At 46.3% G+C, this 26,017-nt stretch overlaps 1 protein-coding gene across 1 annotated transcript in view; it reads right to left on the reverse strand.

The window, feature by feature from the left end:
- LOC135208173 (acidic fibroblast growth factor intracellular-binding protein-like) overlaps nt 1–26,017 on the reverse strand; it is a gene marked incomplete at its 5' end in the record, with an annotated part of 445,705 nt that overhangs the window by 412,069 nt on the left and 7,619 nt on the right. Inside the window, 1 exon segment of the mRNA XM_064240310.1 lies at nt 7,405–7,524. Coding sequence (XP_064096380.1) covers nt 7,405–7,524 — 120 coding nt within the window.

Consider the following 26,017-nt stretch of genomic DNA (forward strand, 5'->3'; position numbering starts at 1 on the left):
GAACAGAACAAACTTCAATAATAACATAAAAAGGGAATGTATGACTTAATATACAAAACCCGTAACCATTGTAAATACGATGTGTCCCCTAGCATAAAAATAAGGGGATCACATCAAAGAGATCATTATATACAATCAATTGTGAGTGACCCTAGCAAAAAATTAAGGGACACCCACTATACCATCATAAGAGCAGCTAAGACTCAAGGTAAACGTAGATGAAACCTGGCAGGTATAGACAAACTGTTGGGTGAGATAGGTAGAAAGGAGGACTGGATCTTCTACTAAAGATTAAGCAGAGTCGGGGGAAACTATGTTACCCGCCGCAACTGCTGAAAATTTCAGAGCTTCCAAGGACTTTAAGTAATGACGCTTAAATACTGTCGGCGATTTCCATCCAGTATATTTTTTCAACTCATCGAAATTCATATGTTGGAAATAGTTAATTGAGGTGGCTACTGCCCTGACATCATGTACTTTAGGGAAGGAGTCAGGATTGGCTTGCTTAATAAAGTACAGGATCTGTTGCTGATGCCTTTAATAGATAAAGTACCACCTTTTCTCTCTTAAAGAGAGGACCCGATGAGGATGAGGAGGTCCTGGACAGAAAGGCTCGTAAGGTCGATACTGGGCAAAGAGAGATATCTTGTGGAAGGGGTACAACCTTCCATGGTTCCCACCTCATCAAAGGATCTTCATTCTTTGCTATAAAACTACCTTTCCGGAGAAAGTAGCACTTCCCTGTGGGAAGAAATTGAACATGATCCGGATCCTGGATAATGCCGACAGTTCTGAATTCTAGCTCCTGAGGCCAAGCTTAATAAAAAAATAGAGTTTTTCTTAAGAGCATTATAAATGAACATGTGTCATTATTAGTTTCTGAAGCCAGCTTTAGAACATCATTTAAGAACCATGATACTGACGTAGGCCTACAGAAGGTCTAAGTCTAGCACAAGCCTTGGGAATAGACGAGAAGTAGGAGTCTGTCAAGTCTATGCTGAAAAACAAATTGAAAAATCTTTTTCAAGGCTGACTTGTTTGTCGTAATGGTGCTAGCTGCTAAGCCTTTTTCAAATAAAGATCTGAAAAAGGATATAGCTGAATTGATTGTCATGATTCTAATATCTGATTCTCTCAGGAAGGTTGCTAACTTTTTGACTGCAGCATCATACTGTCTCAAAGTTGAATCTCTTTTATCAGATTCCAAGAAGAGAATATTTTGAGGATCAATATTCGCATCTCTTTTAGCTGCAAACTTCATGAAATCCATAAAGTTAGGGTTTTGAGAATTCCTGAGGAAGCGAACACAGTCTTCGTTTGCACTGACTGGGAGAGCCTGGGATTGGGAATTCGAAGAGGACGAAGACCCAGTTCCAGAATCAGAGGGTACCAATTGCTCTTCGGCCAGTCTGGGGCTACTAGAGCCACTTGACCCTTGAACGTCCTGAGTTTGTCAGTACCTTCAGGAGAAGATTCACTGGAGGGAAGACATAAATCTTCTCCCAGTTGTTCCAGTCTAGGGCCAGGGCGTCCGTGGCATAGGCCAGAGGTCCCAGGTTCCAGGTGGGGGCCACATAACATGGGAGTTTGTGGTTCGCTTGGGATGCGAAGAGATCCACTTGTAGACCTGGAACTCTCTGAAGAATCCACTGGAACGAACTGTTGTCCAGTGACCATTCCGACTCCAGAGGAACTGATCGGGATAGAGCATCTGCTATGACGTTTCTCACTCCAGCTATATGGGTGGAGGAGAGGTGCCAACTGAACTTGTCCGCCAGGGGAGAAGATGGCTACCATGACATGATTTAGATGACGTGATTTGGAGCCTCCCTGTTTATACAATGGACTACCACTGCGCTGTCTAAGACTAGCTTTATGTGGGAGTTCTTTGGCGGACGTAGCCTTTTTAGAGTCAAGAACACCGCCATTGCCTCCAGTACGTTTATGTGAAGCTGACGGAACTGGGGTGACCCAGGTTCCTGAACCTTCTTGAACTGCGAATATCCTCCCCAACGCTTAACGAAGCGTCTGTGTGGATAGTAATCCCCGGAGGAGGAAACTGAAGGGGTACTGATATTGACAAGTTCTTGACTTTTGACCAAGGGCGTAGACGATTCCGTAGAATCTGAGGGACTGAGGATAATTTGTCCCTGGACCTCATTTGCTCGTGAGCCCAGATTCTGGTTAGATCTTTAGTTTGGCTTTCATCAAGATGTTTGTCACTGATGCAAACTGGAGTGAACAACCAGGATCCTTTCCTGGGTTCTCCTTGAAGCAAGTTTGTGTCCTAGAAATTGCTTTACTGACTTCGCTATTTCTTTCCTCTTGGCTGATGGAATCGACAGAGTATGGGAGGATAGATTCCATTGAATGCCCAGCCACTGAAAGTTTGACTCTGGAGTGAGTCTTGATTTGGTCCTGTTTATCTTGAAGACCTAGACTATTCCCAGGAAACTGGATTACTTTCAGTGTTGCTTTGTGGCATTCCTCGACTGTTGGAGCCCAGATTAGCCAATCGTCGAGATACGCTACTACCATAATCCCTTGCGATCTTAGTTGTTGAACTACCACTTCCGCCAACTTCGTGAACACCCTGGGTGCTACGTTGAGACCGAAGGGAACTACCTTGAAGGAGAATGTCTGGTCTCCTATCTTGAAGCCCAGATACGGGCGGAAGTGTCTTGCAATAGGGATATGATAGTATGCGTCTGTAAGATCGATAGAGGTGGTGGCGGCCCCACAGGGAAGTAAGTCCGCACCTGCGAGATGGTGAGCATCTTGAACTTGTCGCAGCGAATGGCCAAGTTTAAGCGGGACAAGTCTTACGTACTTACCCTTCTTTTTTGTGAGCCTTTCTTTGGAACGCTGAACAAGCGCCCTTGAAACTTTAATCTGTTGACTCTCGCTATTGCTCCTTTCTGAAGGAGGTCCTCCGCATACTCCTTCAATTCTTTGGATGGAAGTTGGCGGAAAGGTCTGGGTGGGGCGGATTCGCCACCCACTCCAACCCAGGCCTTTCGACACAATGCTTGTGCCCATTTGCTGAAGCTCCACCGGTGGCGGAAGTGAAACAGCCTCCCTCCTACCTGGAAGTCCTCATTGGTGTTGGAAGCCTCCGCGGCCTCCCCTGAAGTGTTTTTTCCTCTATTAAGGGACCCTCCAGATCCTCTCTGACGAAGGATCGCCCTTAACCTCTGCCTCCCTTACCCGAGCGGTGGTCATTACTTCTGAAAGGCCTGGCCCTCGAAGACTTGATTGAAGCTGGGGAGACAGCGTAAGAGGTGGAGGGTTGAGGCTGGGGAGAAATCACGTAAATAGGCTGCGATTGAGCCTTGGAGGTAGAGGTTGGGCTGTCTGCACCAAAGGAACAGCCGGAACAGGCTGGGCAAACCGTTGCTGTTTCTTCTGGTAAGGCTGGAAACGTCTGGGTTTCTTCTGAGCCTTACCTCTGACAGCTTGATCTTGGCGTCTCTTTGCCGTGAGACCCCAACGATCTTTAAGGGCTTTGGTTTAAGCCTCGTAGCCTCTGCCTGGACCCTCCTTTACCATTGCATCTGGGAAGAGGTCTCTCCCCAGATGTTTGATGAAAGCAACTTATTCGGTTCATGCCGAATAGTTGCTTCTTGGAGGACATGCTTCCGACAGTTTGTTCTGGCTGTGGCGAACTCGAACATGTCAGACTGCAAACCGTTTGAGTCAGTGATTTGGTGATTAGCTTGAAGAGTGGACTCGGAACCATAAGAAATGGTAGCCACCTCAGTCATGGCCATGGTATTGATAGACCTGGCCAGCCTAGACTTGGCATCAATTCTGCCTGAATGAGGCTATCTGGAAGTCTAGGCAGCTTCTCACCAAACTGCTCCATAGCACAGTCTGGTTTGAGTTTGCCCGCAGAAAAAGTGTTGGGCAGGTCTTCCCACAAATCTCCGGTTGAGGGAAGTAAAGGAGATGTAGGGTCCGCTTCCTTTAGCTGCGGTAACGAATCCCCCTTCTTGGGCTGCTGGGATAGTGACCGTAGCAATCTTTGTCAAGAAAGGGAGCGGAGTACCCTCTTCCATTGTAAAGATTGTAAATGGACTCTTAAACTGGCTGTATTTTCATTCGTTTTGAAACAGTCCATGTCCCTCTAAACAACCTGAGCCATTCTCTTTGAGCCTGGTCACGTGAATAGAGGACGGTCTCTTTAGGGACCTATCATCTCGTGTCATAGCAGAAGCGGTAAGCCTGGCGTAGCCAATGAACGGAGGTTGGAGATCTTTCCGGGTAGAAAACTCGAAGTCCTCAATCCTTCGAGTTCCACATTCCGGGATAGAAATAAGCCCGTCCTGGAAGGGGGCGTATGACGCCACTCTCCAGGATTGTTCATGCTGAACGGAGGCAGAGAGTCATATGGTGGCAACTGAGCTATCCCTGTGCCGAAAGATGGGGGAGTAGCTAGGCGGAGCTTGGCTTAGTCCGGCGATAATGTTGTCCTGGGAGTTGATCCTATCAGACAACCGGGAGAACATCTGTTCCATACTGTTCTTTAGATTCCCAACCAGATCGCCCATTTGTTGCAACAGGCCAGCGTTGGGATCCAAAGCCGGAGCTGCTGCGGAGGTGGAAGGGTAGCTCTGAACAGGGACCAAAGGAAGTGGAACAGTTGACTCCGCTGGAGTGTGAGATTTCTCCCTAGAGGATCTACTCCTTGAGGATTTGGAGCCGGACCAGCAGAAGCTTTAGACCTCTCTGCTCCGGGGTTTGTAGCCGGAGGCTTGCGAGATGATGATGACGCCGACGACGTCTTTTTAGACGACGACGACGTTCAGTCAAGGTTTTTGACCACCGCTTGCCCTTTGACCTTAGGTCTAACAGAAGCATCAGGAGAAGTATAAAGTTTGGCTCCTGTAAAGCCTTGGAAGGAAGCTGGAGAGTTTGCAGGAGTAGAAGATCCAGTGGCACCCAAGGGCGCAGCCCTTGCGTCCAACGTACTCACCTCGACCAACAGGTCGTCAACACCTACCATCGGTTCAATGTTTTAAATCTAACGTCGCGACTTCCGACGAGATGTCTGGGCCTGGCTCAGTCACGAGGCAGCGAGCTGTTGCTGGATGAGCGCAATAGTCGGGGCCGCCTCTGCTGGGTCGACGTAGCCCGTTGACTTGCCGCCAGGGGAAGATCAGGACCGCCAACTTCTTCTCGAGAATGTAGGGCATACCCTTGGCGGCGTTCTTCCCAAAACCGCCGACCCAGGCCCGCAGGGTTGCCAGTGCGGTGTCCCTCATGGCCGGAGCCTGGAAGAGAGGGTAACTTGTTATTTTTGTTTTTTAAGACTAAACTTAAAACTAACAAAAACTTAAGTAAAAAGGTTAACTTAAAATTTATAGGGGATGCGAAATCCCATGTAAAATTAGCTTAAGTTTAAGAAAGAATAAAAATTAAACTTAAGAACTATACTCATGTAGCGATGTCTAACGGAGTTGTAAATACTTACGTCTAAGAGCTGGCTCACCAGATCATAGCAAATGGTGCAGGTCTCGTGAAACCAGACTTGGAGGTTCCCGTGCGGAGTCGCGCATGAGCATGGGACCGGCAGACTTCATGCCCACGAGGGGTCCATGGAGCGTGGGGCATACATCCCGGATGCTCACAGTTGGTGGTCTGTAAGTGAAAAGATACATGAGCATCGTAAAGGTATCACTTACAGGCTAATGGTTAAAAGAACTCCGCTGCATGCCGGAGCGCGAAAAAATTTCGGGCATAACCCCTCCCTTACCGCCTGAATAGGCTATAACCACGGAGAGATCCGGTGTGAGCAGGCAAAGGAGGGGGTGGTTTAATGTAGCTTAAATTAAACTAATAGTTTAAATTGAATACTAATCTTAAACCTATAAACATGGGACGTACCGGACTAAATCCGGTGGGCGTGGCGGAGCGTGTCGCGATATGAGCGCGACGGAGTGGTTAGCAGAGACCAACTGTATGCCGCAGTCTGCCCGTCAGGGTGAACTAGCACCTTTCCACGTGGATGCCGGAGCTCCGGTAGATAAAGAGCCCCAGTAAGGTGGGAAAGGGCGAGAGGGCAAACAGACTCGAGCTAGCAACGGAGCGACGGAGTAACGACGGAGGGGGGAGAAAGGCCAGTCCCCCCCCTCTTTTAGTCATCCGAGCGTACCGAGAAGCTGGAGAGGTCGACGCAAGTCTGGTCTGTCCAGTCCCCCTACTCCCTCCGCCAATGGGGGAGAGGAGGCAGGCCGGGTAGTTGGAGCGAGGTGGGAGACTAACCCTCCCCCCGGCCCTATGGAAGAGCGGGAGGAGGGAGATGACTGGACAGGCGTCTGGCTGCTCCGTGATCATGTGGTGACCACGGAGCGGTAACAAGATATACCATGAAACAATAAAACCTAGGATACCCAACCGACTGATCAGCGAGATGCTATAGGGAAGCAACCGAACTGAAGAGCGGAAACACATGGGACCCAAGGGGACATAACCTAGGCTAGGTGACGCCAGACGCCGAACACTAACGTAAAATATAATACCTAATAAACAAAATCACTAAACGTAAAGAAAGAAAATAAAACAGTAGGAGAAAAAATCCAGGAGTGTACGACTAACCCGAAAGAAAGTCTACCACTCAAAGCTAGCCGAGGCCAATACAGAGAGCTGTGGCTAGGGTCTGGATAGAAGATGCCTACGCAAGGTGAAAAAGACATGCATGCATGAAATAAAACCCCGTAGGCTGTACCCTTAATATAAACAGGATAAATAATAACAGAGCGTAATAAAATAAGGGAAGGTTCTGGGTATGGAAGACCAAGAACGAACCCGCCACGAGGCAGAACCATGCTGCCATGCTTCCGACCTAGAGCTCGTATTTATACCTAAAAAACGGCAAATACTGACTCGAGGCCGGAAAAAACCAAATAGCAATAAACACTGATTACTTAACTTAGCTGCTGCAATGGCTGTACGCTCCATGATGAATAAATCCAATAAAAAGGGCACAAAACACAGAGCAAAAAAGGGCACGTGTATACCTAAGTGCGCTAACTGAAAAAGGATGGCCACCAGAGGCGCAGCGATCGGCAGCATGGAATGGAGTAGTAGTAGTTGCTGCCCACTCTGTGGGTCGGCTCCCCTCTTGTGGGGATTTTGTAGTGGGAGATTTCTATTGGCAAGCGGTTCGTGGTAGTGGTCTCACTCGCCATAGTGTTCATACCGACACCCTCTTGGAGGGTGAGCGAGTCAGTTGTACTGACCTTTTCTTTATTTTATTTATTCTCTGGTATGTGTTAGTACATTTACCTTAGAAATAATGGATTAAAGGATATTTCGCGCAGCGACACGAGCTGAGCCCAGAAAATAATAATAATAATAATAATAATAATAATAATAATATTATGGCAACAAAACCAAGATTACCTGCAGGATCGAAGTAATACCCCTGTTTTCTCTGCAACATCATCAAGGTCTTTTCGTGTGCGAGCATTAAGTTTCTTTCCAATTATTTCACGAATCACAATGTCATCAAATTCATAATACCTGGAATAACAAATAATTATCATTACATAGCCATTAGTCTATTTATAATCTAGCCATACCCACAGTCCTCTCCAAATTCTTAATAATTCATTCTTAAAACATATTAAAAGAAGATTTTCTATTTGTCCTGAGAGTGAAGAAGAGCATCTCACCTTTTGTGTCTAGCATTCCATTAAAATGTCTCCATTTCCTAAAATACACACTAATTTTTTACCTGTACTACACATTGAATTATTTATTTCTTCACTTCCATCTCTATTTTTGCCAGTGAGGTGAGAAAAAATTTAATGGCATTAGTACATACTATATGATAGATGATTTTCCTTTCATTGGTCAATGAGGGTTTTGGCATTTTGACTGACTTCATTTTTATTTGGCAAAAGAGAAGTATTGTAAGTATGACTAGAATACTATATTTTATATTGCAAATGATCAAGGAGAGGGTTTTGACTGCCTGTGACTTAATATTTCAGTTGCAACTTTTGGTAAGATACGGATTATACTATAACACTGCTGCCTCTGATTCTCTGAAAGTTGGTATCTTGTTGAAATGTTTTCAAATGCTTTGGGATGAAACTACAGTGGGGCCTCGCTTAGTCGCGGATCAGCAATCACGGGTTTTTCCTCTGACCACTTCTCAATCTATATCACTGGTATGAATCGCAGCATCGAGGGCTTGTCCTGTAGGCTAAGCCTTGTCCGGTTCCGGTAACCAGCAAATGCATGAACAGATTCGCATTATGATATTAACTGACAATAAAGGTAATAAAACCATTCTCACCTTATATATTATTGGCATATTTTCATAATATTATAGCCTATTCATGGAATAATTCCCCATCATTGACATCAACTTGTAGTTGAACGGCCAGCAGAAATGTAAACATTGAGTTACACTTAACAGCACCTTTGCCATTCTTAACCTTTTAGAAATGTTAATAGTAGTAGTGTAATTACAGTAGTAATAACATTTAGGAAAACATTACTTTTCAATTCGAACTTCATTATTGTTTTGGTATAACGTAATCAACTTCTCTGAACACTGCAGTCATACAAACGATAATTGTCATAGATTATAGTATTGTTGTTTGCGATCGGCGACGAAGCGTAAATGTAATAAAACCATTTTTACCTCATATATTATTGTCATATATTCATAATAAAAACGCATATCTTATATATTATTGGCATATCTTCATAATAAAAAGGCTCTTCAAGGAATAATTCCTTGGGGAATGCATTTTTCAAAAGATAAAAATACACTTTACATGTTTACAGCATGCAATGATTACTTTATTTTGATGTGATTACATTAATCTTACAGTATGGTACTCTAAGCAGTACAGTAACTATTTTTTTTTATCATAAATGTATATTCATTCACGAAAAAAATACGTATGACAACTGTAACGTCACCAAACCTAGTCTCGTTGGTATACATACTATTTTTACACAATGTGAGTGGTTACACCGTTCTACAAACTACCGATGTATTTTTACGTAAGTATCCTCTAAATTCTGTCATAAATCACTTTACTTACTTTTTTTGTGGAGCCCAAATACTACGTATATCCCCGGAAAATTAACGAAATCTCGAATTTTATCATAGAGCAAGATTCACTAATTACTGTTTTCTTCTTCTTTTCATGACTAAATGCATTTTTAGGATACACTCATTTACAAATTTTCAAATACTATGAATGTAAATAGCAAAATCTCTCTCTCTCTCTCTCTCTCTCATCACTTACAGAAAAAAACTATAATACTGATCTATTATTCTGTGATTTACGAAACTGCTTCAATACAACTTTTATAGTTGACTAAATGATTTTCACATTATAACAGTATACAAAAGAATATCTTATCACTATCCATGTTTCATTTCTTATCACCATAAAAATATTTAAAATACAAATTTCATTGTTATTCTCCAGCTAAGCTAGTAACAGTATTCTCGTCCCAAGCTGCTCGCTCAAGCTATTCAACAGTTAAGGCGCTGTCACACTAGCGAAATTTCCGTTGACTTTTTCTGAGTTTGTCGTCAACTTTCCAAAGAAGTCGACGTCATTCCGTATTCTGATTGTCACACGTTCTTCTTCATAACGTGGTTGTTGTCGTCAAAACGACAAAAACCATCTAAGCTGTGACTTCCTGAATGAAATAAAACAACTATGCTTTATAACACAAAGCAACTAGTGGGTCGTGCTTGCATGTGTTTAATGATGCTGCATAGAATATGAAAAAAAAAGTTTGGGTTCGGTCCTGGTTAAAAAGACGTGAACAGTTTTATTTAAAAAATAAGCTAGGGCTAGCCTAGATAGGCTATTCGTAACCTTGTTTCCACACAACAGTCAGACTATTATAAATTAAGCTAGAGAAACACTGCACAAATTTTAAAGATCTTTTTTAAATTATTTGCACATGCAAAAAAAATAATAATAAAATAACTGAGAGCAGACCTAGGCTATATAACAATCTGATATTCACGATATAGCATGCTTATCTATATAAAGATCAGCAAGTTCAGGAAAGTTTTCCAACCTAAGAATCGGCATGGGTGATCTCTTGGTAATTTTTTCATTTAGACCCTTTTTCGTGAAACTATCCTGCTTATGGTCCCATAAGCATCGTCTCTCCCCCATATCTTCAACCAAAAACTGTTCTGGCAATCTTGTCCACTGAAGCTACACAACTTGTTGAGCAGCCACTGCGGGTCCCAGGGAAAAAGTGTCCAAGGACCTGTGGGCTATATCCCGAAAGTAGGAGGTGAAGGTGGTCTGGTTGGACCACACCCCAACCTTCAGCACCTGTGCAACAGACAAGTTCTTGCAGAATGCAAGGGTTGGACCAATGCCTCTGACTTCCTGGGCTCTTGGACAAAAGGTATTGGTGTCGGCACTCCTGTCTGAGTCGTACGCTTTCCTGACTACCTCACGAAGCCAGAAAGAAACAGTGTTCATGGACACTTCTTTCTTGGTCACCCCGGTGCTAACGAAGAGTCGTCGACTCTCAGGCCTGAGGTGTCAAGTTTTCTTCAGGTAGCGCCATAGCACCCTCACAGGACAAAGCAGCATCTCATCTGCATCATTATCGGTGAAGTTTTCTAGGGAGGAGATCATGAAGGACTCGAACCTGGCATCAGGGGCCCAAAGGGTTCTGATTCTTCGCTACGAAGTCTTGGACGAAATCGAGCGTAACACCGATCCCCATCCCCTAGAGTGTTTAACATCGAAGGAAAGACCGTGAAGTTCTCCTACTCTCTTCGCTGATGCCAGGGTCAGCAGAGAGACAGTCTTGAGGGTCACATCCTTGTCTGATGACTCTCGGAGAGGCTCGTAGGGTCTACAAGTCAAACTCCTTAAGACAAGAGTCACATCCCACCCCGGGGGCCTGAGATCCCTGGGTGGGCAAGACCTCTCAAAGCTCCTCAATAGGAGAGATATTTCCATGAAGGAGGAAATATCAACTCCTCGCAGCTAAATGACTAGGGCCAGGGCGGCTCTTGTATCCTTTGACTGCGGAGACAGAGAGGAGCTTCTCTTGACGAAGAAAGATGAGGAAATCTGCTACCTGCTGAAGAGTGGCTCTGAGTGGAGAGAGACCCCATCTAAGACACCAAACACAGAAGACGGACCACTTTCCCTGGTACTATATTGCTTCAAAGGACTGTCTGAGGTATCCAGCCATTTCTGTTGCTGCTCGGCGAGAAAAGCCTCTTGCTCGCAGGAGATGGTGGATAACCGCCAGCTGTGAAGACACAGGGAATGAACTGCCTGGAGGTACCATTCTACATGAGGTTGATACAGCAGGTTGTGCTATGGGGGAATCTCTCGCCGTGCCTCCGAGAGAAGAGCCAGCAGATCCCGATATCAAATGGCCTGAGGCCATTTGGGTGCCACCAGAATCATCTGAAGATTGCTGATGACCAGCACCCTGCTGATCACCTTGCGAACCAGGCAGATTGAGGGAAAGGCCTAGACTACGAGGTTGTCCCACGGGTATTGGAACACGTCCTCTGCAGCTGCCCATGGGTCCAGCACAACTGAGAAGAAAACCTGAAGCTTTCTGTTGTGCCGGAAGAGCCTTTCCGCCACGTCTGGGTGAGGAGACCATTTGGTCCCAATCACCTGATTCTGGAGGCTGAGCTTGTCTGCCACTACATTCCTCTTGCCTGGAATGTATCTGCCTCACAGCTCTACCAAGTGAGCTACGGCCCACTCGTGCACCTGCATCATCAACTGGTGCAACAGGAGAGACATTAGGCCCCCGTTTGTTGACGTATGCCACTACCATGGTGTTGTCACTCATCAATACCACTGAGTGTCCCATCAGTCATTCCCCGAACTCTTGGAGTGCAAGAAATGCAGCCTTGAGTTCCAGGAAGTTGATGTGAAGGTGCCTGTCAAGATAGTTCCACACTCCTGCAACCAGCAACTCTTCCAGGTGTGTGCCCCAACCCTCGGTCGATGCGTCTAAGAACAGAAGCATCTTCGGAGGGGGAGTGCACAGGAGTGTCCTATGAAGAGGTTACTGTAATCTAGCCACCAGGTCAGGTCCTCCCTTACTTCCTCCATGAGAGGAACTAGGAAGGATTGTGGATCCCGTGCTTGTGACCAGCACTCCTTTAGTCTCCACTGAAAAGACTGCAGGTGAAGACACCCATGAGGGACTAGCTTCTCTGGTGACAACAGGTGACCGATTACGACTTGCCACTGCTGAGCTGACTGTTCCTGTTGTGAAATGAACCGTCTGGCTGCCTCCCTGAACCTGCTGATCCGCAAGTCTGCGGGGAAGACTCGTGCTGCTGCCATATCGATCAGCATGCCCAGGTACTTTATTCTCTGCTTGGGTTCGAGATCTGACTGACATTTACCACGATCCCCAGATCACGGCATAAGTCGAGGAGTCAATCTCTGTACTGTAGCAACTGCGAGCAGGAGCTCGCCAGGACCAGCCAATTGTCAAGATACCTCATCAGACGTACCCAGACTGAATGGCCCCAAGCCGACACCAGAGTGAACACTCTCGTGAACACCTGTAGGGCGGTTGAGAGACCGAAACAAAGTGCCCTGAATTGGTACACCGTCCCGTCAAGGATAAAGTGGAGGTACTTCCTGGAGAACTAGTGGATTGGTATTTGGAAATACGCATCCTTCAAGTCCACCAAAGGCAGGAAATCGTTCTCCCTGATGGAATTGAGCACTGAGCATGCTGTTTCCATTGTGAACTAAGTCTGGCAAACAAAATGGTTCAAGGGAGAGAGATATATCACCAGTCTCCAGCCCCTCATAGACTTCTCCACCAGGAAAAGTCGGCTGTAGAAACCCGGAGACTGATCTCACACGATCTCCACAGCTCCTTTGTTCAGTATGGTCTTGACTTCTTGTTTCAGTGCTACGTCCCTGGCAGAACCGGGGACGTACGTCTGAAGGTGGGCCGGATGTGAACACTCTCGTGAACACCTGTGGGGCGGTTGAGAGACCGAAACAAAGTGCCCTGAATTGGTACACCATCCCGTCAAGGATAAAGTGGAGGTACTTCCTGGAGAACTAGTGGATTGGTATTTGGAAATATGATATTGTTATGATACAATAAAGTTTCATACATACTTACCTGTCAGATATATACATAGCTGATTGACACCCTTTGGTGGAGGGCAAGAGACAGCTAACTTACTGACTAGACAGGTAAACAACATATGTTGTAGGTATTAATAGACCTTGGTTCCTACCTTTATTAGGTGGAAGACTTCGTGGCTACTGCCCAGGAGTCTGCTTCACCTCAAGAGCCTTAGTGAGATAGTGATCTGCAGCCAAGAGTTCTTGTGGGTCTGTCGATGGGGTCTCATCCACTTACTCGGCAGAGCCTAACTGGCATTTGTCAATGGGTGCTAATCCGCTTATATGACAACACGCCTTCTTTAAGGAGCACACAACCGATCCCGATCACCCGATCCTAACCCGTGTTAGTTCTAAGATTGCCAAGAGTCATCCCCAAACTCTTAGCAAACAACCAAAAACTCGATAATCACACATACAAAATTCCCCCCAAAAAATTTGTACCACTCTAAAAGTCAGTTGTCACTCGATCTCCTAATGAAGAGAAGTGAAGGCCGCCAGTGCGGCATCTGACACTCCCGTGCACAGGAAATACAAGAACACATCCGACAAGAAGGTTACGTACATATATTTAAGGATCGGTGCTCTCTCCTTTACCCAGAACCGTCTGTGCTGACACAAACGGACCTAGAGAAAAACATTTCTCATACGTAACTCTCACGTCTTTCAAGTAATGAGATGCAAATACTGAGTTGCATCTCCAAAAGGTTGCATCCAGAATATTTTTAAGTGACATATTTCTTTGAAATGCAATAGACGTCGCGATTGCCCTTACCTCATGAGCTCTTACTCTTAATAGATTGAAAGAGTCATCTGGGCAGTTCTTATGAGCCTCGGTAATGACACTTCTAACAAAGAAGGCCAAAGCATTTTTAGACATAGGTCTCTTGGGGTCCTTAACCGAGCACCATAGACCATGTTGTGAACCCCCTAAACTGCTTCTTTCTGTCCCAGATGAATTTCAGTGCTCTAACTGGACAAAGTGATCTTTCTATTTCTCTGCCCACTAGGCTAGTAAGTCCTTTTACCTCGAAGCTCCTGGGCCAGGGATTCGAAGGGTTTTCATTCTTGGCAAGAAAAAGAGTCTGGAATGAACAAATTGCAGAATCTTTTTTGAAGCCAACTCGTGATTCAAGGGCGTGCAACTCGCTGACCCTTTTAGCCGTGGCAAGAGATAGCAGAAATATACACTTTCTAGTGAATAGGAATGAAGCCGTATGAGGTGGTTCGAACTTCTCGGAGGACAGAAATTTCAGGACCACATCCAAGTTCCAGCTTGGAACCTTAGGTTCTACTGACTTCGATGTTTCAAAGGAGCGAATGAGGTCGTGCAAATCTTTATCATTCGTCAAATCTAATCCCCTGTTTCTGAAGACTGCTGAAAGCATACTTCTGTACCCCTTAATAGTTGGTACAGAGAGATGCGTCTTTTCCCTCAGGAAAAGAAGGAAATCCGCAATTTCGGTTACAGAGGTATTGGAAGAGGACAGCTTCTTCGACCTGCACCAGTTTCTGAAAACTTCCCCACTTGATTTGGGTAACCACTGCGCCTAAGTAGATGTTCTTGCGGGGCTCTAGGCAATTGCGCTTGCCGCTTTGCCGAGAAAACCCTCTGCAGCTTCGAACAAGTCTTTCGATAGTCGAAAGGCAGTCAGAGCAAGAGCGGGTAGATTTTGATGGTACCTCTCGAAGTGGGGTTGTTTGAGCAGATCTATCCTGTTTGGAAGAGATCTGGGGAAGTCCACTGTCCACTCCATCACCTCTGTGAACCAAATTCGGGATGGCCAATATGGGGCTATCAGAGTCATCTTGGTTCCCTTCGAGGCCACAAACTTTCTGACTACTTCCCCCAGTATCTTGAATGGGGGAAAAGCGTACACATCTAGCCCTGACCAGTCCAGGAGAAGGGCGTCTATTGCATAAGCCCTGGGATCTTCCACTAGGGCGCAAAATGTATCGATCCTTTTGGAGAGAAACGTGGCGAATAGATCTACCTGCGGTTTCCCCCAAAGATACCAAAGGCTCTGACTGACTTCCGAGTGGAGGGTCCATTCTGTAGGAAGGACCTGGAACCTCCTGCTCAGTCTGTCCGCTCTCACGTTCCTCTCCCCTTGGACGAATCTTGTTAGGAGAACAACGTTCCTTTGATTCGCCCAAATCAGCAGATCTCTTGCTAGTTCGTATAGGGCGAGAGAGTGAGTTCCTCCTTGTTTTTTGACATAAGCCAGAGCGGTTGTATTGTCGGAGTTTATCTGTACAGGCGGCCCTCGGTTAACGGCAGGGGTTCCGTTCCTGGCCACCAACGCCAAGCGATTTTCGACGCTGAGCGATTTTAAAGCCTACGGCCGCCACACACCTTCTTTCGAAACTCTAGACCAGTCAAAGGCGCCGTAATCCCACAACGGCGCAATAAGTAAAATTATATTTATGCAGTATAGTACTATAGAATTTACTGTACAGTACATGTGGGTGTCTAGAGTATGTAAAGATATAATAAAGTTTATACAGTGTACAGGTAGCTGTAGTGTTCAGGTTACGATCATTAGTCTTACGATAATTCGATTTTATGAGATCAAATTACAATGGATTAACTTTATCCATCTTCTAGTTACATAAGTTCAATAACAGCAAAAGAGAATGATGAAAGTATGGTTTTAACGTTATACTCGTTGCGTGAACGTGTACAGCCATGAACAACCGAACGAGAAACGACTTTTTTTTTTTTTCTAAGTACAACCGAACTGGATAACATCTGTTTGGCTTGTATTTCGATCATCGTACTACAGTGCAACATTACCGTATTTGTCATAAATGGCGTTATGTATAGAATAGAACTGAGATATCTTAATGTAATAACTTTATTCGCTATAGATCAGAGATCAATATAGATTAAAGATCAATCGGGAAATATACCGTTAAATTTAAACCTAGTTATAACTGAAGCTGAGAAAACTGTTCAAGCTGCTAATGACTATTATCGTACATCGCCAACAAGGATAAAACTGCAGTAAACGTCTGCCATCACACACAACTGTAGATAAAATTGGGATAAAATCATTTTAATCAAAACTACTGTGCTTGAAAGAACACATTTTACTGTTGGTTTCACGCCGATATAAGATAAATAACGTAAAGTTCGTATTACGATGATATACAGGATTACGTATTGCGAACGGAATCGCGTAATCTGTTAACGAAAAAAATAGTAGTTCACATTCACAACGAGACATATTCAATAAATATTTCCACCTAAAAACACGCTGTATATGGAAAAATAACTTTGTCTCATATAAGTCAAGTATATAGATATTCGTTTATGCTAACTAGAAGCAAGAGCATTCGCTCAGAATTGCGTTATGGTGAAACAGACTCGTATTCATCAGCTGATTTCAAACCACAACATTGGCCGCTCCGCGGAATACTGGCTTAAGTTTGCTGTAGTATTTTAAAATACAATAATATGAGAATACATACAATATTCTTGGATACAGTGAAATAATGTATAACTTTTAAAGGATTTATGGAAAAGATGCATAATTAATAAAATAACACAATGCATTTTTCGGAACTGGCGGACAAGAACGAACATGAAAAACCATACCCTGACAACGTGGAGCGTAGTTACAAAGGCTGCCTTAATTTGTATCTTATTTCTGTACAAAAATGAAAATACCTTTACGCAATATATTTTCATACACATTTTAAACATAAAAGCATAAACATTTGAAAAATCGACACATCGATCGCTAAATTTGTACTTTTTTTTTTTTTTTTTTTTTTTTTTTTTTAACTCGATATTTTCGGAAGAGCGGCAGACGGCGGCATACAAGAACGAACTTGAAAAAACATCGTAGTCGATAACTTGAAGGGGAGTTTCAAAAGCTGCCTTTTTATCATATTTCTGCACAGAAATAAAAATACCCTATTCGTAATACATTTTCATACACATTTTAAACATAAAAGCATAAACATTTATAAAATCGACACATCGATCGCTAATTTGCACTTTTTTTAAATCGATATTTTCGGAAGAGCGGCAGACGGCGGCATACAAGAACGAACTTGAAAAAAACATCGTAGTCGATAACTTGAAGGGGAGTTTCAAAAGCTGCCTTTTTCCTCATATTTCTGCACGAAATAAAAATCCCCTATTCGAATACATTTCATACACATTTTAACATAAAAGCATAAACATTATAAAAATCGGACACATCGATCGCTAAGTGCACTTTTTTAAAATTATATTTTCGGAAGAGCGGCAGGCGGCGGCTTACAAGAAAGAACATGAAAAAACATCGTATTTGATAACGTGAAGGGCAGTTTCAAAAGCTGCCTTTGTATCATATTTCTGTACAGAAATAAAAATGCCTTTCACGTAATATATTTTCATACACATTTTAAACAAAAGCATGAACATTTATGAATCGACACATCCATAGCTAAATTTGCACTTATGTAACTCGATATTTTCGGCATAGAACAGCGTCAGAGGCATAAATTTTACCCTAATACCTACATAATAACTCTCCATAAAATTTGTTAATATAATTTGCATAACCTTTATGGTCTGAACGGCATTTCTACATATGTATGAACTCGTTAGACAACGGCGCTAGCGGCGCTGTTAACTGAAATTTGTGCCGTAAAGATACCTTTAAAATGCCTTACTTTTTTTAATCATTATTTTTGACGACCGCCGTAAAACCGATTCGCCGTTGAGTGATTGCGCCGTTAACCGCGGGCCGCCTGTATTACTTTGTCTCTGACTATGTGCTCAAAGCTCTTTAGCGCGAGGTGAATTGCAAATAGCTCCTTGCAATTTATGTGCCATGACACCTGCTCTTCCGACCAGGTGCCTGACACTTCTTTGGACCCTAGGGTCGCACCCCAACCTGTCTCCGACGCGTCTGAGAACAATGTCAGGTTTGGGTTCCGTACTTCCAAGGATACTCCTTTGTTTTCTTCTAAGGGGGTCAACCACCACCTCAATTGATCTTTTATTTCCAATGAGATTGGAAACGTGTTCGAGAGCTGTCCTGTCTTCCAACTCCAACTGCTTCTCAGGAAGAACTGAAGCGGACGGAGATGTAGTCTTCCTAAAGGAAAGAACTGTTCGAGCGAGGAAAGGGCCCCCAGAAGGCTCAACCATTCCCTCGCTGAAGTACGCTCTTTCTCTAAGAAGCTCAATACTGTGGCACAGCCTTTCCTTATTCTCTCTTGAGACGGAAATACTCGAAAACCCCGAGAATCCATCTGAATCCCCAGATAGACTACGTTCTGGCTGGGGACCATCTGAGATTTCTCGAGGTTCACGATTAATCCTAATCTCTTCGTCAATTCCAGGATTGTTGACAGATCCTCCAAACACTGCTTTCGAGACCTGGCCCTGATGAGCCAGTCGTCCAGGTATAGGGAGACGTTTATCCCTTTCATGTGTAGATGTTTTGACACATTTTTCATCAAGTCTGTAAAGACTTGGGGAGCCGTAGATAGGCCGAAACACAGGGCCCTGAACTGATAGATCCTTCCCTCGAACATGAAACGAAGGAATTTCCTCGACAAATGGTGAATGGGGACGTGGAAATATGCGTCTTGAAGATCTAGGGACGCCATCCAATCTCCTTGACGGAGAGCTGCAAGTACTGCGGCAGACGTTTCCATGCTGAACTTCTGTTGTTCTACGAATTTGTTCAGCGAGCTTATATCCAGTACTGGTCTCCATCCCCCCGAGGCTTTCGCTACGAGAAACAAGCGATTGTAAAACCCCGGGGAGCTGTGATCCAGTACCAGTTCTAATGCTCTTTTGTCCCACATCTGTTCCACCATCTGACGAAGAGTATCCATCAGAACAGGGTCCCTGTATCTGGCGGACAGTTCCCTCGGTGATGTTGTCAAGGGGGGCCTGTCCTTGAATGGGATATAATAACCCTTTCTGATTATTGACATCGGCCAAGGATTGGATCCTATGTCTTCCCATGCTCCCGCAAAGAACTGTAACCTGGCTCCTACAGGTGTCTGGAGGAAAGATTTCTCATTTTCCCTTCTTAAAGGGATGGAAGGAAGATCTTCCCCTTCTCTCCGTTGTCTTCCTTCTGGCGATGGATCTAGCCTGAGGGCCTCCTCGAAAGGGCTGCTGTTGCTGAGCTGGCCTAGTAGCTTTCTTTTCCTCACTGGCCACAGGTCTATTCTTCCTTGAGGATTGTCTTAGAAGATCTTGAGTGGCCTTCTCAGTTAGTGAATGAGCAATGTCTCTCACCAACTGAGAAGGAAATAAATGCTCTGAGAGAGGCGCAAACAATAAAGCGGATCTCTGCGAAGGAGAGACGGCCTTTGTGAGAAAAGCACTATGAACCGCCCTCTTCTTTAGTATTCCCGCACCAAAGAGGGAGCATACTTCCGCCGATCCATCTTGAACCGCCTTATCAATGCATGCAAGGATGCTATGTAAGGTTTCGGGGTTTAGCTGTTCCTTTTCATGGGACTTCTTAGCAATAACCCCAAGGGACCAATCCAGGAAGTTAAATACTTCTAAAGTGTGGAAAAGTCCCTTGAGGAGATGGTCCATTTCCGAAAGACCCCATGTTGCTGAATTTAAGGCATGTCTCCTCGAGGAGTCTACGAGACTCGAGAAGTCTGACTCAGCCGAAACGGGCAGAGACAATCCCATATTCTCTCCCGTTTCGTACCATATGCCTCTCCTACCCGATAGTTTAGCGGGAGGCATGCGAAAGACTGTCCTTCCTAACTCCTTCTTTGTCTTGATCCAGGAGTCAAGAGATTGTAGGGCCCTTTTCATAGAAATGGCCGGCTTCATTTTCAGGAAAGATGAAGATTTGTGCGCTTTCGTGCTAGAAAAGAGAGAGCGCGGAGAAGGAGGAGCGGCTGGAGTCAAGGCATCTCCATATTCTTCTAAGAGAAGAGAAGAAAGGACTTTATAATTTGAGTCCTTCCTTGTTAGTGATTTCGTCCTCCGAGACGTCTTCTAAAATAGGCTCGGAAGGAGAAGGCTCTCTTCTCTCATCTGTCTCCTCCTTTGATCTCTTCCTTTCCGAAGAAGAAGCACTTCTATTAGGAGAGGGACTAAGAGTAACTCTCTCTCTACGTCTATCATTAGGCGAGTCATGAACAACCGTTTTACTCCTTGTAGACTCCTGTCGGATATCAAGCTCTTCATGAGGAGAATGCGCCTGGCGTTTAGCAGGAGTATCTCGCTGAGAATACTCCTGGTGCCTGGTAGGAGTATCGTGTTTGGAATACTCCTGGCGCCTGGCAGGAGCAACACGATTTGAATACTCCTGGCGTTTGGCAGGCGCATCGCGCTCCGAATACTCCTGGCGCCTGGTAGGAGTATTAAGTTCCGAATACTCCTGGCGTCTGGTAGGCGCATCGTGCTCCGAATACTCCTGGCGCCTGGTAGGAGTATTAAGTTCAGAACACTCCTGGCGCCTGGGAGGAGTATCGAGATCAGAGTACTCCTGTCACCTGGCAGGCGCATCTCTTTGGTAGGAGTATCACACATGGAAGGCGCATTCCGTTTGACAAGTATATTGCACCTAGCAGGCGCTTTACTCCTATCAGGAGATCCCTCTTCTCCATTTGGATCTTGTTGCTTGGATGAAGTTCCAGTTCTTGAACAGTCTACAGGAAACTCAGGCTCTTTGCGCCTACTTGGCGCCTGGCTCCTAGTTGGCACCAGACGCTTGGCAGGAGTTACTTCCTTTTCCACTTCTCTCCTGCCTAACGCACCGCTTCCCCCAGAGATGGTCGCCTGTGCGACACCTCCCCTGGAAGGTTCGTTGCGCCTGACAGGAGATCGGTATTTAGATCTCTTAATCGGAAGCCTATCATCCTTCTTACGAGTAGGCTCTTTTGAAAGTACTCCTACCAAAGACGCTAATTGCTCCTGTACATTCATCAAAATTCTCTTGGTCGAAGGCTCATTCGAATCAGGAGAGGAAGATCTGGAAGGCGCTCGAGGATCTCTTTCAGTCCAAGGATCCAACTGCTTCCTAGCCTTCTTTATTACCGAAGGCGCATCTTCTTCAGAGAAGCGCTCGGGGCTAGAATTGAGCTCAGGTTCTTTCCAATTCCGTTTCAGCGGACGTGAAAGCTTAGACTCCTTCCATCCTCTTCTCGGAGAAGGCGAACTAGATGACGAAAAGCACTCTCGTAGGACGCTTTTCCTATAGCTGTCCCTGGCAGTCTGAGATGTAATAGATTCTGCCGAAGGGACGCCTGATCGTTGGGGATTCTCCATGACCCCCGTACGGCTTTCGACTTTCCTTCTCCTCTGGGCCAGGGAGCTTGGAAGAGGTCTAGACCTGGGAGTGTCGCAGAGACGACCAGACGCCCCCTCCACTACACTGGGGACACTAAAATCACTTGAAAAACCACATTCACTTCTCTTACCTTCCAATGCTGCCATTTTTTCTTGCATTTTCTGAAGGGAAGCTCTGAGTTCCGCCATTTCTGAGGCAGAATCAGAGGGGTTAACAACTTGTGAACGGGCTGAAATAGAATGGGCATAATTATCAGAAGAAGAAGCTACTGAACTAGATAAAAGTTCACGAGATTTAGACATTTTTTGGCTTTTGTAAGCCGCCTTCCTCTCTCTATCTTTCTGTAAATTCTTCAAGTAAGAAGTTAGATTCTTCCATTCTTGCGCACTCAGTTTCTCACACTCATTACGCGTATTCTCAAATGAGCATTCAACCATTCTACAACCACTGCATGCAGTGTGAGGATCTACCGAAGCTTTCGGAATCCTCACCTTACAGCCCTCATTCACACACACTCTGAAACTAACACTGGAATCCAACATATTCACGAAAATCCAAAGCCAAGTCCAAAAAACAGTCCACGATAGCGAATGCCAAACAACGATCCAAGTACGTCACCAAAAATCAGTCGAAAGATGATCAAAAGCGTTGTGAAAAAAGAATTCTAGTCAGGAGGAAGTAACAACAATGTTGATACCACCGGCGACAGAGAGAATCTGATTAGAAAACGGGAATGGTTCCTAGTCCTGCCACCCAGAGCAGGGCGGTAGATCACCTGACCTACCTGTAGCGAGTGCCGCGAAATTTGAATTTCTGTCGGGGACGACGGAGTCGATAGCTATGTATATATCTGACAGGTAAGTTGAATGTATGAAAACGCATCCTTCAAGTCCACCAAAGGCAGGAAATCGTTCTCCCTGATGGAATTGAGCACTGAGCATGCTGTTTCCATTGTGAACCAAGTCTGGTGAATGAAACGGTTCAAGGGAGAGAGATCTATCACCGGTCTCCAGCCCCTCATAGACTTCTCCACCAGGAAAAGTCGGCTGTAGAAACCCGGAGACTGATCTCACACGATCTCCACAGCTCCTTTGTTCAGTATGGTCTTGACTTCTTGTTTCAGTGCTGCGTCCCTGGCAGAACCGGGGACGTACGTCTGAAGGTGGGCTGGGTGTGAGGTGAAGGGTATCCCTCCCGAAGGACATCCACTACCCAGGTCTCGGCTCCGTAGCGCTGCCAAGTTGCCCAATGGTTCGCCAGGCACCCCTCCCACTTCCGGCAGCAGGTGAGGGGGAACGCCGTCCCTAGCATTTTCCTCTCTTTCCCTGATGCTTAGCCCCTTTCCTTCTCGAAGTGAAAGAGGAAGGCTGTGTCTTACCTCACGCTACCCTCGATGGTGCTGACATCTTAGGAGCAGAGGAGGCTTGGCCACAGTTGAACGAGACTGCCCAGAAGTCGTCGTAACTGCCTGGAAAACCAGAGTAGTCCCGCCGTCGCTCTGGGTTCCTTCTTAGGACCCCAGAATGACTCCAAACTCGATGAAGGGTCAGAGGGAGCAACCACCGATCCTTCCCCGAGGTCATTGTGTTGACGAATCAGCGCAATGACCTCTGCAAAGGACCTCTGTATCTCGGGGGTGATCGCTTCGGGAGGCGATGGACCGTCAGATCCATCCAGGCCGATCACCTCCCGAGACAATCTTCCTTCAGGAGGAGGAACCTCGCCAGACCCCTCGTGGTTTCCTCCAACCATTTGCGCATACGATCTGCTTGGTCCAAGGACTGAGCCAGGCTCGTAGGCTCTTGTGGCTGGACCGTAAGGAGCGCACTCCTCACGGTCACTCCTGTTCGCCTTGCTCCTCCCAGTGTAGCCTGAGGAGGTTGAAGTGACAGGTGAGGAAGACCTGACGCTCCTGCCCTGGCTACCAGCAGAACTGGCAGGCTGGGAGGACTGCAGGCAACTGCCAAACTGCGGTGGTGATCGAGCTGCAGGTCTAGACCAGCGGTCTCCATGCGGAGAAGTGCTGGACTGAGGATGGTAGGTCGGTCTCATGCGTCAGGGGAGCTGCTGCTACCAGTCGTGCAAGCTGTCCGGTCCCGGTGGGAGCAACGGTCAGGTGACTGGTAACGTCCGCTAATGCAGTGAGAGCAAGCACCGTCCTCCCGATGCGCCATGGTACCAGAAGCAGCCGAGGCTGGTCCTGGTGACCAGGGGGACCTCTTCCCAACCTCAACACATGGATGGTCTGGGGGACCGGCATGTCAACCCTGGGAACCGGGCGATTGGTGTGAGAGCGTTTGCCAGCCTGGCGAGTCACCTAAGCGACTCTTACCAACCTTCTGCTCCGTGCCTGGATCCTGACGGGAGCATGCTCAGTCGTCTGGTTCCTGGCTGTACGATCACCGTTATGTGACTGTACACTCGGTGACGCTCGCTCGCGAGCAGCCGAGATGGTTCCCGGTCCGGAGGTGGAACCTCTGGAGCCAGGAGCAGAGGTACCAGCGGTAGCTGGTACCTCCAAGGTCCCCGTCTTCTTCTGACCTGAGGAAGGAGAGACGGGCCCCATTCCTGGACAGACCCTTAGAAGTCTCTAAGCGAGACTTCTTAAGGGGAGGCGAGGCCACCTTCTTCTTCCTCGGCTGGGGGGCCTTGAAAGTCAAAGGGGAAGAGGCGGCAAAAGACAACGACAAAGATGAAGACAAAGAAGACGACGACAGTCGGGTTAAGGGGGGGGTTCCTATTAGCTCAGAGGGGGAATGATCCCACCCTGAGCGAACAGAAGACCCCAAGTACAACTCTAGGTCAGGGTGTCGCTCTCCTTCCTCTGCACTTGACAAATCAAGCAAAGAGGTGGAGCGGGACACATCCACCGAAGGGGAGAGAGCCATAGGCGGGAGTTCATGAGGAGGGAGAAAAGAAGACAACGTGTCGGTCACCAGAGGTGTCGAGGGAGAGCTTTCCGACGACACCTTGGCGGCTATACGTGGCTTCCTCCTCTTTTTGTACAACTCCCACTGCTCCTCCAACCAGGAGACAAACATCAAAAGTAATGGACCAAGAGCATTCATGCCCTTGGCACCTAGTACATAAAGGATGAGGGTCCACAGCATCGCTGGACCTATAAGCCCCCCACTTATGCCTCTCACTCCAGGGCACACTCTCCGGTTGGATGGGGGCAAGGGCGGCGTCTATGCTTCGTGGGACTGCATGTTGTTCAGCGATGCAATACCACAATAATATGACAATTTGTCCAAAATTGCATTTTTCCTAACTATACAAACCTGAGGTCCTTTTACAATAGGAAGGTACTAGCGGCAGCTGGATAGGTCGTAAGCTTTCGAACAAGGGGTTCGGTAGTTAACTGCTTGTCCGACAGGCGCGCGCGCGCGACTGGGAGGTAAACAAATCACTTTTGCTTTTGGCCCAAGCAAAAACTGCAGAGTGAGGGGTGGCATGAGGTGGGACTATGTGTAAAAGGACCTCAGGTTTGTATAGTTAGGAAAAATGCAATTTTGGACAAATTGTCATTTGTTCCGACACGGCATACAAACCTTCGGTCCTTTTACAATAGGAAGACTCACTTCTTGGTGGGAGGAATCTGAGTCTTTTGTGAACAGACTGGTGTTCACCCAACCTTGGAAGCCTCCCTGGTCGTAAGAGCGAGGGAGGGATCCAAGCCTCTGTCCGATTGATCGGGGTGTGCACCGCAGGATCAATGGTCAGACCTCTGGACCGAGTACTAAGAGAGAGGCAAGCGTATCTCTTCGTACCAGCAATGTAAGAACTTGTTCCTGTACAGGAGCAAATATAAAGTCATGGGTTTGTCTCTTGTAGGCATCCACTTCCCCCCCCTTGTAGGAGGAAGTGGTGGATATTCTGCTCCTATCCCTAGTGAAAGGGATAGGATGGGGCTCTGTCATATAGCTCACCTGCATCTCGTCCTCATCCAGCGTAGTGACGACCGTGGCTTTGCCCACAGGTAGAGGAGGAGGAAAAGATGGGAAGAGGGAGCCAGTCACTCACTCACTCACACATCCATCCACACAGTCACACAGGACTCGATGCTGTTTCAGCCTGCGAGGGTCTGGGTTAGCTACACAACTTGTTGAGCAGCCACCACGGGTCCCAAGGAAAAGGTATCCAAGGACCTGTGGGCAATATCGAAGGTAGAAGGACGTAAAGGTAGTCTGGTTAGACCAGACCCCTGCCTTCAGGACCTGCGCCACGGAGAAGTTCTTACGAAACGCCAACGAGGGGCCAATACTTCTGACTTCGTGACCTCTCGGACGGGACGTACGGATGTCGTCACTACCATCAGCCTCATACGCCCTCCTGATGACCTCACGTAGCCAGAATGAAAGAGTGTTCTTGGATACTTCTTTCTTGGTTACCCCGGTGCTAACGAAGAGGCGTCGACACTCAGGCCTGAGGTGTCGAGTTTTCTTCAGATAGCGCCGTAGCGCCCTCACAGGACAAAGCAGCATCTCATCCGCATCATTATCGGTGAAGTCCATTAGGGAGGGAATCGTGAAGGACTCGAACCTGTCGTCAGGGACCGACGGTTTCTGAGTCTTCGCAACGAAGTTCGGGACGAAA

The sequence above is a fragment of the Macrobrachium nipponense genome, chromosome 35, assembly GCF_015104395.2.
Source record: "Macrobrachium nipponense isolate FS-2020 chromosome 35, ASM1510439v2, whole genome shotgun sequence".
Classification (NCBI taxonomy): Eukaryota; Metazoa; Arthropoda; class Malacostraca; order Decapoda; family Palaemonidae; genus Macrobrachium; species Macrobrachium nipponense.